The sequence below is a fragment of the Pteropus alecto genome, unplaced genomic scaffold (assembly GCF_000325575.1).
Source record: "Pteropus alecto unplaced genomic scaffold, ASM32557v1 scaffold22, whole genome shotgun sequence".
Lineage (NCBI taxonomy): Eukaryota > Metazoa > Chordata > Mammalia > Chiroptera > Pteropodidae > Pteropus > Pteropus alecto.
Genome location: NW_006434839.1, coordinates 88,611 through 105,341, shown reverse-complemented (window position 1 = coordinate 105,341; position 16,731 = coordinate 88,611). Strand labels below are relative to the sequence as shown.

The 16,731-nt window shown below is 37.4% G+C and overlaps 2 protein-coding genes across 15 annotated transcripts in view; both read left to right on the top strand.

Moving 5' to 3' along the window:
• Positions 1-16,731, top strand: part of LOC102894895 (olfactory receptor 2A14) — a 311,951-nt gene that overhangs the window by 208,047 nt on the left and 87,173 nt on the right. The gene's annotated exons all lie outside the window — the stretch shown is intronic.
• On the top strand, positions 12,837-13,941 carry LOC102892918 (olfactory receptor-like protein OLF3). The gene has a single exon (XM_006910446.1). It carries the CDS (start codon positions 12,898-12,900, stop codon positions 13,849-13,851), a length of 954 nt encoding a protein of 317 aa, XP_006910508.1. The 5' UTR covers positions 12,837-12,897; the 3' UTR covers positions 13,852-13,941.

The window sequence follows — 16,731 nt, the reverse complement described above, 5'->3', positions numbered from 1 at the left end:
GGATTGAGCAAAGAGAGTCTGCAGTTCCTGCAGGGATTTGTGGAGCTGTCGTGGACCTTCAGGGTTAGCCTCCCTTTGCCTCTCTTTGCCAGAAATTTGAATTGGCCAAATCAGTCCGTCAGAGAGACTTACAGCTCAAAGAGTTCATTGGGACTGTAGGACCTCGGAGGTCCCACAGGTTTCCTAACACCTGTAAAACAAACTCTGCCTGGTGAATGCAGATATTACCGGTTTTTGTGAGTGTGTGGTAACACTGAAAATTATCCCTCTCAAATGAGGTTCTTGTGTTCAGTAGCTTCAGCAAGGACACCTGCCCTCTGCGAGTGGCTCCAGCAATAATTCTAGACATTTGACAAGCATTTCAGAGCATGATGCTAAAATCTTAAAAAATTATTATTATCAATCATTTTTTATTAGTTTCAGGTATATAGTACATTGGTTAGACATTTACATAGTTTATGAAGTGATCCCCCTGATTACTGTATCATAGGGTTTGAATATTCTAAAGATTTCTTTTAAATTGTAGAGGTATGAAGTAAGCACATGATTTCAAATGTAGCCTTATCAAGTCAGAGCCCATGCATGTGGCAGAGAGACTACTAGCGAGTTCTTCATTGAACTCATTTCTTGTTCTAACTGGTATGCAGACTAAATGAGAGCCTCCCTTGCAGTGAGGCCATGGGACCAAGTTCTAACTTCTGAAATGTGGATGCAATTATCAATTCAGTCTTTTAAGAGTCAGTCTTTGGTTTCATTGATATTTCTTTATTTTTCCTTTTTCAACTTTATTCATTTCTGCCTTTATCTTTATTTTGTTCCTCCATCTGCTTCTTTGAGTTCAATTTGTTCATCTTGTTATTTCTTTAGATGGAAGTTTAAATGATTGATTTAGGGCTTTTCTTGTTTTCTCATATAAGCATACCATTATCTAAGTTTCTCTCTAAATACTCCTTTAGTTGTATTTGACAATTTTTGATTTTTTTCATTTTCATGCAATTAAAATATTTTCTAATTTCCATTGTTTTTTTCTTTTTTCATCCTTGAATTATTTAGAAGTGGATTGCCTAGTTTTTTCATATTTGGAGTTTTACATATATTTTTGTTATTGATTTCTAGTTTAATTTCACTTTTGTTTAAAAACATACTTAGTTTAAATAAATAAATTAAAAAATAAAAATAAAAACATACTTAGTATTATTTCAAGTTTTAAAAAGTATTTTGGGAGCTTTTTATGGCTCAGAATGTAGTCTATCTTGGTGAATATTTTTAGTGAGCTTGAAAAAAATGTGTATTTGGCTGCTGTTGGGAGCTATGGTCTATTAATGTCAATTAGATCAGGTTGTTTGGTGGTGTTTTTCAAGTCTTTTATATCCTTACTTTTCTGTATACTTCCTCTTGGTTACTGAGCAAATGTTGCTGAAATCTTCAACTAAAATTGTGGGTTTATCTATTTCTTTTTTTAGTTCTATCAGTTTTTGCTTTATCAAATTTAGAACCCTCTTGTTAGTGCATATACATTTAGGATTGACATACATTTATGACTTCTTAATTGACTCTCTTCATTGTGCAATGTTGCTCTTTATCCCTGATAATATATTTTGTTCTTATATCTATTTTGTCTGATATTGATATAGGTACTCCAGCTTTCTTTTGATTGATGTTCTCATGGCATATCTTTTTCATCTGTTTTACATATCTGTGTCTTTTCTTGTAGATAATTAAATCTGGTGTTTTTATCTAATCTCATAATCTCAAATTTTAGTGTCTGCTAGACCACTTCCATTCAATGTAATTATGGTTATTCTGATTTTACTCTACAGTCTTCTTAGTTTTTTTGTCCATGTGTTTTTTTTTTCATTTTTTTATTTCTCACATGATATTTGAATAATTGTGTTTTTATTGCATTTTATCATTACTATTAGCTTATTTTTACACCACTTAAAAAACTTTAAGGGTTTTTTGATACATCTTTTTGATACATCTTTAGGGTTTACATGATACATCTTTAAAATTAATCACAGTTGATTATAAATGGTTCAATATCTCTTCATGTGTCCCATAAGAACCTTGAAACAGATTCTACGTGTTTGCTCCCTCCCATTTTTGTGTTATTGTCATACATTGGACATTCACATAAGGTATAAACATATTAAGTCTGCTGGTAAATACATTCTTCTTGCATCAGATAATTATCTGACTGTATGTTAAAAATTTTTAAAGGAATTTTATGTTAGCCTTCAATTTCACTATCTTCAAGATGGTGATGGTAATTCTTCCTCCTTTCCCTCATCCTTTCTTCTTTCCCTTCTTCCTTTTTCTCCTCCTCACTTTTTTTGAGTGTAGGTCCAATTTTCTGTGTGGTATTGTATTTCTTTTGCCTGAAGAACTTCCATTAACATTTCTGGTGGTCTAGATCAGTTTGTAATGAATTCATTTAGTTTTTGTCTGTCTGGAAATTATTTTTTTCTAAATTCTCAAAAAATTTGTGCATAAAGAATTCTCAGTTGACAGTTCCCCCAATCTCCTTCCAAGACTTCAAATGTCACTCTGTTTGTTTTGACTGGGATCATTTTTGACAAGAAATCTAATTTGATTTGGATATTTATTTTTCTCTATGTGGTGTCTTTTTTCCTCAGGCTGCCTTCAAAATTTTTTACTTTACTTTGGCTTTTTGGCAATTTGAATATGATGTGTCTAGGTTTTGCTTTGTTTGTTTTTAGTTATTCTTTTTAGCTAAACTTCTTAAATTTGTGCTGTGATTACTTTCATAATTTTCCTCTCCATTATCACTTTAAATATTTGTACTCTTTCTGTCTCAAGTTACTTTCTGAGACTTTCTAATTGTATGTATGTTAGGTGACATGATTGTCTTATAGATTGTTTGATATTGGATATTCTCTTTTTATCATTATTGTTTCTTTGTGCTTCAGTTTTGCTAATTTCTATTGACTTATCTTTATCCTCACTAATTGTTGCTTCTGATAAGCTTCCTTCATCTCTGTTACTGTGTTCATGTCCAGCGTTTCCGTTTGATTCTCCTATGTAGTTTTCAGTTCTCTCCTGAAATTACTCATGCATTTATACAGGACATTCATCTTCTAGGTCCTGTGACTTATTAGTGAGACTTATTTTAATCCTCTGTATGATAGTTCCTATACCCAAGTAATATCTGATTCTGGTTCTGTTAATTGCTTTGTCCAGGGACAGTAATTTTTCTTTTCTCTGATTTTTAATTTTGATTGAAACCCAGACATTCTGTGTGTAGGATGATAGACTCTGAAATAAAACAGTATTATGCTTTGCAATGGGCACATCTCCTGTTTGTCCCGTAGTCTTGTTAGGTGGGAGAGATTGTGGGGATCAGTGTAGTCATGGTTGAGCTGGGATTGAGTTTTGTCATTGTTGTGGTTATCTTCAGTGCACCGACACCTGGTTTTCTCCAGCATTACTTGCGCTTAGGTGGCATCTACAGCGGTTGCAGGGTTTTTCCCAGTATTGCTGCTCCACACTTAGTTTTAAGCTCTCCCCATGGGACTGTCAGAGAGTGTGTCTGCCCACACTCTGCCTCTCCCCATGGTAAACATGTGTTCTTTGTCCCTCAGTTCCCGCTCAGCGGGTGATGGAGAATGAGGGATTATTATTTGTTGTCCTGCTTCTATCTCAGTCTTAGGCAGGTCCTTTCTCCCTGTGTCCCTATGCCTCAGGGTGGGGGCTTTCTTTGTGCTCTTGCTGTGCCACAGAGTGAGGACATGGGGATCGTGGTCTGAACACAGAGTGATTTCCCACCCCAAGGACCCCCTACATGAGAATTTTTTTTTTCCCTCTTCTCTTCCCTCAGCAGTGAGTCCTCATCTGTCTCTGAGGGAAACAGGGTTTGCTGCCCTTCCCCAGTGGCTTCAGGCCTTTGTTCCATAAGGAGGACAGATTCAGTGGTGGGAGTTTGTCCCTGCTTACTGCAGAGGCTGTGGCTGCTTTCACCAGACCTGCACCATGAAGGAGGCTTTGTCTGGTTTTATAGATTATCTGGTCTTTTTTTGTTTAAGGTAGAAGTAATGTTTTTTTCTCCTTTACAACCTAAATGGAATCTGAAAGAAGCTAAATTACTCTTTGAAGGTCTGTTAACAGACAAAGTGAAATGGGGGAAATAGGTGCTATTTTAGCTATATACTATAACAGTTGCAAATAATACTTTTAGGCCAAGGTATTTTAAGTCAAACAAACGACTCTTCTGTAAGTCACTTATCCAAATTATATGCATAGTGCCTAGGATGGAATAATTTGTTATATTTATGTTTTTTGGGTTTTTTTGTTTGTTTGTTTTTTGTTTTTGCAAATCCAAGCATACATGTTGATCGTATATATTAGTGTGTGTCAAAAATGCTTCTTGAAGAAACTAATTCAATTTCTAGGTAAACACCTATTAGATGACCTTTCTGGGCAGAGGAGAGAGCATTTCCTGTTTGGGGGACAGCAGAATTGAAGGATGGGTGGGAGCTCACATGGGAGAAGCATGGAAGAACTTAGATTGTGGTTGACTTTGAAGCTCTTCACTCTCAGTTGAGATTTGGCATTAAATCATTAGAGACTTTAGATCAGATCTTTGTGAGGTTGATAATGGTAGAATAAAGTGTAATGAAATAGTAACATGAAAGTGGTCTATAGAATGAATTGTTCTGGTATCTTCAAATTTTATTCTATTTTATTTTATTCAAATTTTATTCTGAAATACCTGTAATGCTCATTAAAACACAGTTTGTTGGACTCTGTTTGCATAATTTCTGCTTTAGTAAGTCGGGAGAATGAAGCCTATCACTCTTCGAAAGGCTCTTAGGTACAAATACTAAAATAATAAGAAACAAGCAGTATTAATAATGGAAAGGAAGGATCTATATGACATGTTTCAAAGTAAGTGTTGCTATAAAGAAATGATTTCTAGAGTTAGAATTTAAATCTAAATTTAATCCAAGTCATAAGGACTTCTGGTTTCAAAATGAGTTAATATAACGTACAGAATAGAGGGTGAACGAGAAGAAAGATTTCCCATAGTTTTGAGCAGGAGTGACTGAGAGTGCTGTGGAGTTCCTGTTAAAAGCTTGGAATTTGGGAGTTCAAGTTTGCTGTCTGCAGATGAGTGGAGGAAAACAGTAGTCATGTGAACTTCTGGATACTGTGACTAAAGTCTTCACAGCCTTGGAATTGTTCTAGCTTTCTTCAGAGAAAATTCTATGTGAGTTCAGCAATTCAGGTGAGGAATGAGAAGCATCTCTAGTTTCTATTTCCTGGACTATCACAGAACCTTTGTTATAGTCATTGGGTGCTGTAATATCAGAGGCTATGGTACCATGATGGAGTAAATTAGTGGATAAGCAGAAGGATGATACGTTGGGTGAGTAAAAGGATTTGATGGATAATTAATGGACATTAGGGCTATAGATAGGTTATGTGGATGACTGATGGAATGCATAAATGGGCGGATGAGCATATGAGCAAATGGAAGAATGAGTATTGATGTGATGATGGAGCCTTGGGTAAATGAATGGATCTGTAAATGGCGGTATTGAGAGTTACTGGTATTCTACTTGGCAGATAATAAATGGATAAATTATTCACTTAAAGAGCACCTGAGCATAAATATATCAGAGAGTGGTAATGTTACTGTTTTGTATCAAAATTACATTGAATCTATTCATAAATATTAAAGATTTGAAGAGGCATAGAAAGTTAACACTCTGTGTTGAGGATTTCAGATGACCTTCCTTCTGCCTCTGCCTTTTTTTTTTTTCCCCCCTGTAAATCATAACATTCTCTTCATCTTCTTTTTGGGATCTTATTTGAAATCTTAAATCTTTTTATGCAATGTTATTTTTTTAAAAACTTGAATAGTACTATGAGACGTGTGGAGGTGTCCTGCCGTCCTTGCAATGCTCACAGCAGTCTATTAGTCCCTTTGCACGTACCTGGGGAGACTGAAGCACAATGCTCTTATCTTCTGAAAAAGAGATGAGGGCATCCTGGAGCCTAAGGGGATAATTGTTGTGTTGTGTTTTGTTTTCCACAGGATTTGGATGCAGGCCTATTCATGCTCACTAGAATAAGGGCATGAGTAATAAAAGTCAGGTTTGGACTTGAGGAGGATATCCTAAAACCTCAGAATACTGGCTTCAGTGACTTTTTAAGAGTGACCTTAGGCTTCAGTGGATTGTTGTGGGCTGAGGAGGATGGAGAGAATAGCTTACCAAGGAAGAAAAGGGCAGCATAAGAGGACTAGGAGTGGTGACAGCAATTAACACTCTAATGCACAGAGCTCCTGGGGGGAATCCATCAGCTCCACATTGCTAATTCAGCCACTGCTGCACTTCATTAGGTTTGTCTCCGAGCCAACTGGGGGCACCTGTGAACTTCCTCCCAGCAGTTTCCCTCAGTGTTCAGCTCTTAGTCCCAGGAGACGCTTCATCGCCATGGTCTGTCGCTTTGTTGGAAAGTAGCACTCTTTAGAAACCAACTTAAACCTAGACGGAAGTAGACATGGACATTTTGTCTGCCACTGATCAGTATTTGAGAGCTCTAATAGAGGTATCAGCAGAGGGCTGGTGTACACAGAGGTTTCTAGAGGGGCAGAAACAGGACTGATCTGATTTGTTGTGGACTTTGGGTCAGAGATATGACTCACGAATGTTGAAATGTCACCCTAAATAGTATGGTAAATGTGGTAAAATAAAATAATTCTGCTTTCCAGAAGCTGGATGATTAATTAGATTTTATTCTATAGGATTCTCAATTCCAAACTTAGTACTGGCAGAGAGAAAGAGAAAGAGTGAAGTGAGGGGAATGGAGAGAAGCAAATAATTAATAAATAAAAATTGGAGTTCCTGTGGTTGAATTCTGCATTTTGGGTGGGGTGGGGTGGAATACACTTAGGAAACAAGCCAAGATCTGTAAAACAGTCAGTTAGGTATTGATATTTTTGAACATGTAGTAGAAGTTAGAAGTATATTACATTTCCAGAAAAGATAAATTGTCAGTCGCTTTAAAATATCTTTTCTCAATTATTTTCCTAAGAGTATGTATTAAAAATATTTGTTTGTTTGTTTGTTTTTTTCCAGTGAGAGAACTTTGAAATGTATGATGGTTAAATGGGTTGTTCAAAGCCATAGACACTCGGATTGAGAGCTGGGGCTAGAATTGAGGTCTCCCGACTCTCATTTCAGGGTTGGGTCCTCTAGAACGGGCTGTAGGGGTTGCACTGTGGAGAAATATAAACTGAGGGAATTATACTGTAGAAGAATATTTTAGTCTTATCTGTAGGGGACAAGAGATACAAAGCAGATGAGTCTGGATTTCCTTGCCTGGCTTTTCACATACATTTTCAGCTGAAGATGTTCTCAAATAGTAGGAGATTGTAATAATAGGAAAAATAATTGTAGTTGAATTTATGGAGGTAGAATAAGGTAAAAATAACATTGAATTTGTTACAGTTTACATCAATTTTTAGAATATGAAAATATAACAGTTTCCCTAGAATTGGTGGACGAATGCGCTTTATTTAAAAAATGAATATAATGATCTATTAAAATTTAACTTTTAAGTAGGTGTAAAATGTGTTTTTTGGAAAATCTGAATACCTATTTTTTGTTTTTATTTTTGTTATAGTGATGAAAATATTTCAGTACTGTTATTTTCTGTAACTAATAATTACTGGATACTAGGAGAACGATATGGAGGGACTTTTAACTGGAGTCTAAGAAAGGTAATACTTTAAATGAAAACAGTTGGTCTTTGCAGTCCATACCTAACTTTTCTTGCAATTTCAGTGGCATTCACATAGAAGCTCTCAGTGTTCTCTTCTTGCTTGGCCTATGTTTAAGGTTCAGTGTAACCTGATAGACTAGTTCACAACAAGATTAGATACTTCACATTCTAAAACTCTTCATCTCTATTTCATTTTTAATCATTTCATAAAAAGTACCATGTTTAACAAAATTAATAGATTTCAGACATTCGTGACAGTGCCTTGAACAGATATTTTTTCATGGACTATTTCAATGACATCTATCATATTTTATCACGTATTGTATTCTATTAGTTATTGCCACAGTAATTATTCTATATCCACCATAGTTTATAAAACATAAACATGAGGAATTCTTTTCTTCATGGTACTCATGTCCAAGTGGTGAACCACAGGGGTATATCATTTTTCATTATAATGTTCTGAGTAGGCAGCATTGACTATTTTTGAGTAGACAAGGAAAGCTCAAAACATACATAGAGAGGTGTGGCTTGAAATTTGCTGAGTATTAGCATGCTATGACACAAAGGATGTAAAGTAGCAATAATTAATTAAATTTTATTTAAGGTGTACAACATGATTTTATTTACATTTACATAGTGAAATGATTACTATAGTCAGTTAACATATTCTTTCATGCAGTTCATTTTTCATGATGAGCACTTAAAATAAACTCTTAGTAAATTTACATTATTAAAGACAGTATTATTATAGTCATCATGCTGTACCATGGATCTCTAGACTTACTCCTAAATAACCACAACTTTGTACACTTTGACCAACATCTCCTCATTTCCAACACCTCCTCACCCTTACTAACCACCTTTCTACTCTGTTTCTCTGTATTTGACATTTTAGATTCCACATATATTGAGAACATGAAGTTGTTTTTTTTTTCTGAGTCTGGCTTATTTAACTTAGCATAATGTCCTCCACGTTCACCCTTGGTGTTGCATATGGCAGGATATCTTTTTTTTAAGTCTGAAAAATATTCCATTTTATGTATATATAGCACAATTTCTTTATCCATTCTTCTGCAAACAATTTGTTTCCGTATCTTGGCTATTGTGAATAATGCTGCAGTGAACATGAGAGTGCAGATGTCTTTTTTAGGTACCGATTTCATTTCCTTTGGGTATATATCAGAAGTGGGATTGCTGGATCATATGGTAGTTCCATTTTTAATTTTTTGAGGGATCTCTAGAGTGTTTTCCATAGTGGCTGTACCAATTTACATTCCTATCAACAGTGCATAAGGGTTCCCTTTTCTCTACGATCTTGCCATTGCTTGTTATCTTGTATTTTATTTTATTTTTGACAGTAACCTTTCTAACAGGTGTGAGGTGACATCTCATTAGAGTTTTGATTTGCATTTCTCTTACGATCAGTAACTTTGAGATATATTTTCATATACCCGTTAGCCATTCGTATGTCTTCTTTGGAAAAAAATGTTTATTCAGAACTTTTGCCAATTTTTAAAATTGGGTCATTTATTGATTTTGCTGTTGAGTTGTATGACTATTCATGTGTTTTGGAGAGTAATCCTTTATGAGCTGTATGGCTGCAAATATTTTCTCCTAATCTCTGGGTTGACTTTCCATTTTATTGATTGTTTCCTTTGCTGCGCAGAAGCTTTTTAGTTTGATAAATTCTCACTTGTTTATTTTTGCTTTTGTCACCAGAGCTTTTAGTGTCAATATTCAAAAATTTATTGCCAATGCTATTATCAAGGAGGCTTGCCCTATATTTTCTTCTGTGAAATTTCAGGTCGTACATTTATGTCTTTATTTTTGAGGATTGTGTTTGCGAATGTGTATGTGTGTGTCTGGGGGGGCGGTCTATAAGTCTGTTTCATTCTTTTGCATGTGGATATCCAGTTTTTCTCACACCATTTATTGAAGAGGCTGTCCTTTCCCCATTGCGTATTCTTGGAGCCCTTGTCAAAAATTAGTTGGCTATATGTTTGAGTTTATTTCTGGGCTCTCTATTGATTCATTGATCTATGTGTATGTTTTTATGCCAGTACCATACTGTTTTGATCACTATAGCTTTGTAATATTTTGAAATCAGGAATTGTTATGCCTTCTTCTTTCTCAAGATTTCTTTGTCTACTTAGGGTATCTTGTGTTGCCATATAAATTTTAGTATAGTTTTTCTATTTCTGTATAAAATACCATTTGATTTTTGATAGAGATTACATCGGATCTTTGGATTGCTTTCTGTAATGTGGATTTTTTAACAATATTAATTCTTCCAAAACATGAACATGGAAGATCTTTCCATTTATTTGTGTGTTTTTCAGTTTACTTCATCAATATTTTGTAGTTTTCAGTGTACAGATCTTTTATTTGCTTGGTTAAATTTATTCTTAAGTATTTTGTTCTTTTTCGTATTATTGTAAATGGGATTGTTTCTTTGAGTTCCTTTTTGGATAGATTGTTGTTGGTGTAAAAAATGTCAATGATTTTTGTAAGTTGATTTTCATCCTGGAACTTTATTGAACCTAGATATAGTTCTGTTTTGATGAAGTAGTTAGGGTTTTCTTTGTATAGGACCCTGTCATCTGCAAAAATATAACTTTACTTCTTCCTTTCTGATTAGGGTGCTTTTTTTTTTCTTGTCTGTTTACTCTTGGTAATACATCTAGTACTATATTGAGTAGAAATGATGAGAATGGGAAACCTTGCCATGTTAATTATTTTAGATGAGAAGCTTTTAGTTTTCTGGGGAGAGAAGGCACAGGAAGTGCCCACTCACTTGTTCAGTCTCACGGAGGACGACTAACTACCTGCCCTGTTTTCTCCCAGATTAGAAGCTTGACCCTCAGGGAGCAGCTAGGAAAGTGTGCTGTCAGCCCCTTCCAGGGAGAAGTAAATTGGAGCTGTAGAGTTTTGCTTGCTCCCTCTGTACTGAGCCCAGAGGAATAGCTGCTGGAAACGCTTGTGTGTCTCTTTGAAACTGCCTCTTTGGGGACTCTTGAATACTGAACCTCACTGGATCTCAGAGCTGTTGACTTGGAAGCCAATACCTCAGGTCACAGCCATAAAATTTGGGTTGCCGGATGTTTGTTCCTAGCCCTTAGATCCTCAGGGAGAAGCTAGGTTCCCTCCCAATTGTAAGGCGTTGTGCTAGTGGTGGTGTTTGTAGCACGAATGTGTCTCAGCTTCTTCTACCTGTTTTAATGTGGCTATTTTCTCAACATCCAGTGTTTAGGAGTCTCTCAACTAGTTTCTGGATTTCTGTTACAGGGAGTTGATCTGTGTGTAAGTGGTTATGCAGTGCATCCATAAGAGGAGGGGACATCAGGAGACTCTTAGTCTGCCAATTTGCTGACATCCTTTCTTAGATTTGATTTTCTATTAAAGGAGCATTAGGTACCTGACATAAATGTATAGTAGCCAGAGTTGTAATAAATACTGAACAGAGAACACGGGAGAAAGAGCTAATTAGGGCTGACTCTTAACTGTGGTCATTGTTCAACACTGGTTTCCAGGCAAGTAGGTGTTTTCTCAGACTGATCATGATTAAAGAAAAGCAAAGTGAGGAGTAATGATGGGAGTATGATGGCACATCGGGAAAGGAGAAACTGTCAAAGGAGAGATCAGGTTTTGGGAAGACATTGGGAAAGAGGTTTATAAAAGCATATGTCTCCGAATCATGACTAGGAAGGGCATTTCTGGTATGATTTGTTTTGTTTTGTCCTTTAAGAGGTAGGGGAGTTAAGTATAGAAAGTCTTCACTTTTCTGCTCAGAGACCCTAACTTGACCCCTGTAGGGTTCTGGAATGAGAAAAGCAGCTCAATCCTACCTGCTGCCTATATCTCTGACTTTCAGTTATTTTGAACATTGAAGAAAAGGAAAGTCAGTGAATAGGCAGACATGAAGACACAATAAGATTGAGTTGGTGCTTCAAATATATTTTTAAAATTAAACCATTTCTGTTTAATGTTCAAAATGTTATAACATACTAGAACTACTAAAAAGCACTTCCCAAGCAAAAGAAAACAAAAGAGACACTCGATTCGAATGTGCTACATGAATTCATACCCCCTTCTCTGCCTTGAACGATAAAGAGTACTTAAACATTTGCTTTTCTTTCTCATATCAAGTTGTCTTTGCCCTTTTTGAGTCTATATACAAAGGGTAGATATTAATAGTGGTAGTTGTAAAAATAATAAAAATAAAAAGAACAACATACAATTACAATTACAATCCCCTTCTCCGTCTCATCTCATTAAAGGAAGACGAGACCAGAGCTATGAAAACACCAAAAGGATGAAAGGCCCTCAAATTCCCATCCATCCTGAAGCCCTCAGGTTCATTAAAGGTGGCTTCCAATTATTTATGTCTGAAATTTTGGATGATGTCTGAGAGAAAATCACATTTGATATTTTATCTACCCCAAGGTAGAGATCATGTTAGTACTAATATTCATGCTGCTATGTACTACTACCAGTAACAATCCACAAATACTTTCCTCATACGTTATTTACATTCGGGCTTAAACATACTTGTGAGTTGTAAAATACTATCCTGTTTCATATGTTAAAATTTGTCTCTAAACCAAAATCACATAACTGCTAAATAAAATAAGTTTTTAAACTTGCTTCTCTGATTTGAGATCTTTCCACATGGCTTTCCCTCTTCCCATTTTTTTTTTTTCGTAATAGATTCGTCCATTTCATTATGATAGGTCAGCCTGACATATTTAAGATAGCTTTTTTTAAAAAAAAAACAAAAAACAAAAAACTTTCCACTCAGGTTTTTCTTCATTGTTTTTCTTCTTTCCCACCATTGTCACCCACCAAGCTCTCCATGCCCCAAAATCTGAAGTAAGTTGGTAAAAATGTAAAACTCCTAAAATTGAATTGCATTATCTCCAGGCTTGTCCTTATCAAGGTGCTGGCCTGTCTCTGATGCAGAATATATATAATGTACATTGGGATAAAGCCTGTGATGATGGGCCATATCATCTGAAACATCTGGCTAAGGCCGGCCAGTTGTATATGGTAGGTATTGATAAAAAAATTATTTTTATGGTTCTTTGATTCAACAGCTTCTGTTATTTCTGACTCTCTCTGCAGATTAATAATCCTCACATTTTTTAAATGGGAACAGATAACCAGACGTGGGCAAAAGAGTTTATTCTCCTCGGCCTGTCCAGTGACTGGGACACTCAGGTCCCTCTCTTTGTTTTATTCTCTATCACATACCTGGTGACAGTGCTGGGAAACTTCCTCATTGTTCTTCTGATCAGACTGGACAGCCGGCTCCACACTCCCATGTATTTCTTTCTCACCAACCTCTCCGTCGTTGATGTCTCTTATGCCACAAGCATCGTCCCTCAGATGCTGGTGCACCTTCTTGCAGAACATAAAGTAATCCCATACGTGAGCTGTGCATCTCAGTTATTTTTCTCCTTGGCTTTGGGTGGGATTGAGTTTGTTCTACTGGCAGTGATGGCCTATGACCGCTATGTGGCTGTGTGTGACCCCCTGCGATATTTGGTCATCATGCATGGAGGGCTCTGTGCTAGGTTGGCCATCACATCCTGGGTCAGTGGCTCTATCAACTCTCTCGTGCATACTACCATCACTTTTCAGCTGCCCATGTGCACAAACAAGTTTATTGATCACATATCATGTGAAATCCTAGCTGTGGTCAGACTAGCCTGTGTGGACACCTCTTCCAGTGAGGCCACAATCATGGTTTCTAGCATTGTCCTGCTGATGACACCTTTCTGTTTGGTTCTCTTGTCGTATATCAGGATCATCAGCACCATTGTAAAGATTCAGTCCACAGAAGGAAGAAAGAAAGCCTTCCACACCTGTGCCTCTCACCTCACAGTGGTTGTCCTGTGCTACGGCATGGCCATTTTCACTTACATCCAGCCCCGCTCCGGCCCCTCTGTCCTTGAGGAGAAGCTGATCTCTCTCTTTTATGCCATTTTGACACCCATGCTGAACCCTATGATTTACAGTCTAAGGAATAAGGAGGTGAAGGGGGCCTGGCAGAAACTGTTAGGGAAATTATCTGGATTAACGTCAAAACTGGCAACTTGATGAATCATGAACGTCATTAAGAGAAAAGAGCTTTGCCTGTGTGTTCTCCCACCCAACTCAGATATGACAGTCATCAACTGCATTGCCCTGGCAACCAGGAAGGAGATGACGAAACAAGTGCTGATTGTGTGGGTTAGGGGGCTGAGGAGTTGAATTGGAGTATAAGAGTTGATTCTGTCAAGCCATGCGCAGGTGCTTCACATAGACTATTTAGACTTAGATATACAAAGTCTTGGGAGACTCAGAGATATAGAGACTTGGGGAGAGACCCAGAGATACAGAGACTCAGAGGGGGAGACTCAGAGATAGAGAGACTTGGAGGGGAAGACTCAGAGATATAGAGACCCAGATGGAGACTCAGAAATATACTCAGAGATAAAAAGATTTGGAAAGAGATACTCAGAGATAAAGAGACTCAGAGAAATAGACTCAAGAGCAAAAGACTGAGAAATGTGAGATTCAAGAGGGAGATATTCAGAGATAGAGACTCAGAAGGGAGAGACTCAGAGATAGAAACTTGGAGAGGGAGACCCAGAGATACAGAGACTTGGGGAGAGTCTCAGAGATATCCATCCAACCCACCAACCTGTCCCACTCATCCCACCCATACATCCCTCCTATCCAGTCCCTCCCATACAGTCCATTGCTAAAGGTCTTATTTTTCTTAGCTCCAAGCCAGGCAAGACCTTTCTCTTGAGCCCTAAACATATATGCCCGGTTGCTTGCTTTATACCCTCACTTATATCACATGAATCTCATTCTTAACATAGTTTTAAAAAAAAGAACTATCGTTCTTGCTGCTTCTCGCATGGACAAGGCACACAGGCGGAAGTCTCCCCCACTCCTATGGAGGGGAAGAGAAGAATGCCCTGGGCTTCTACATGCTCATTGTACTGTGCTTAACACCCTCCGTTGTGTTTTTTCACACAGGGTGGTTTTACTTTTATTAACAATTCTGAGTATTGAAAATCCCTAAGTCCAAACCAAGGCTCTGGGAGGTTGTCTTCCTTAAAGTGAAAGGAACAGTGAAGATTTTAAGAACGTTCCAGAATGTGGAGAGCAGCCCAGTAGTTAGTGGCTTCTGTCTAGGGACTGGCATAAAAAGTCTTCCTGCCCACACTTAGATTAGAGGATGTACACTGAATGTCCCAGTGGTCCCCTGAGTCACCTGGCCTGGGAGCTATTGCTCAAAGGAATGTCGAGGTGGGTGAATTGAAATGAGGAAGTTGAGATGTAATCACATCTTCATGCTCATGAAATGGATGACAGTTCTTACCATTTGAAGGTGGTATCACTGAAGACTCAGTTGTAATCCCCCCTCCCCCAAGAAATTAAAGTTTGGCAAGTTTCTTCTCATGCCCCAGGGACAAGGAATCAAAACTTTCATTGGCAAAGTTGAAATATAGGTTAGAATGTTCAGTGCAGAAGTGACCAGATAGGGGGAGGGAAAATAAAAGAAATCTAATAAACAAAACATAATTGGCCCCTTGAGATATCATCACTAAAGTTAAAGAAAGTTACCTTTTCCAACTGCACTTGCTTCAAATTACACAACTTTCCCCACCCTGCACAGGATGGCCTCCTCCGCTCTCCAAAGGTGAGTCTGGCATTTTTCAGTCTGTCTTCAACACTTATTTAGGCACATGGATTATGAAACCAAGTCCTGTAATCCATGGCTTCTTCCTGTATTCTTTAAGCCCAAGATTATGGTGGTTTGATTAGCTGTCCTCTAGCAGAGATTTGTCCTGAGAAATATGTTCTGGCTACTCAAATTAGGAAGCCAGAACTGTTCAAGTGTTTTAAGGACTCCCCACTTGTGATGGGCCCGGGCCTACTACCAGGTCTGTAGTCTCGATCTCTGCTTTTCACTGACTCCTGGAAATACGGGTCGGGGCCAGGTCTGTACTGAAGAACATTTTCTTTGCAGATGCCAAGAGAAAGATAACTCTCAGCGACTAGTTTATTTCTCTCCATATAGAATTTCTGTTTAGGGAAAAGTATTTAAAGTAACATCCTTGTCTGAAATGCTTCCCAGGATTGCATATCGAGGGCTGAGTGGGAATATAATGTAGCTTCTCTAGGTCCCAGCATCCACACTTGCATGCCGAATAGGTTACTTAGCTAGCGCATGTTTTTCAAAGTCTTATACTTCCACACTAAACACCCTGTTTATTTCCATTTGTATATTACAAGTTTACTTCCATTTGTATATTAATCATTTTTGTTATTTTTATTAATGCTAGGTAACTATGTATATCTCTGGGAAAGGGATTATTTATGTATTATCTTCATTTTACAGATGTGAAAACTGATGTAGTAGGATTTTAGGAGAATATGTGCTTTTCTATAAAGCATCAGTCCAGTGGAAAGGGTCTTTCAAAATGAAAATAAGATGTTTGAGCTGCATAAAGATGATCCAAGGGCACAGCCTATTATTGGTTATGATAAATGCAGATATTCTACTTGAAATTAAAATTTGTGTCATCTTCTCCTGTGACCAGTTCTAGCTTGATGTTCATTCTCTAAGTACTCTGGGCAAAGAAGAGAAAACCTGATAGCTGCAAAGGGCTAGAAAGGACTGAGCAGGGAGGAGGGGAGACAGGCCCTCGGGAGGCAGTGCGATCCCGGAGCCCTAGCTTCTGCTCCAGCTCAGTCTGTGCTATCTGCTCTGCTTCCTTTCTGCTCTCTGTGCATCCTACTTGGTCATCTTTTCTTCATCTAGTATATGTCTCTTCTCAAAACTATTCTAAAAGCTTATTGTAGAGGAATATGGGTTTATGATCATTTCCACTGTGCTTTGGCAATACAGAGATGATTCTGGTGAAGTATTTGCTCCTCTTTACAAAGCAGATTATAATAAAGGGGCTGAAGAACAGAAAT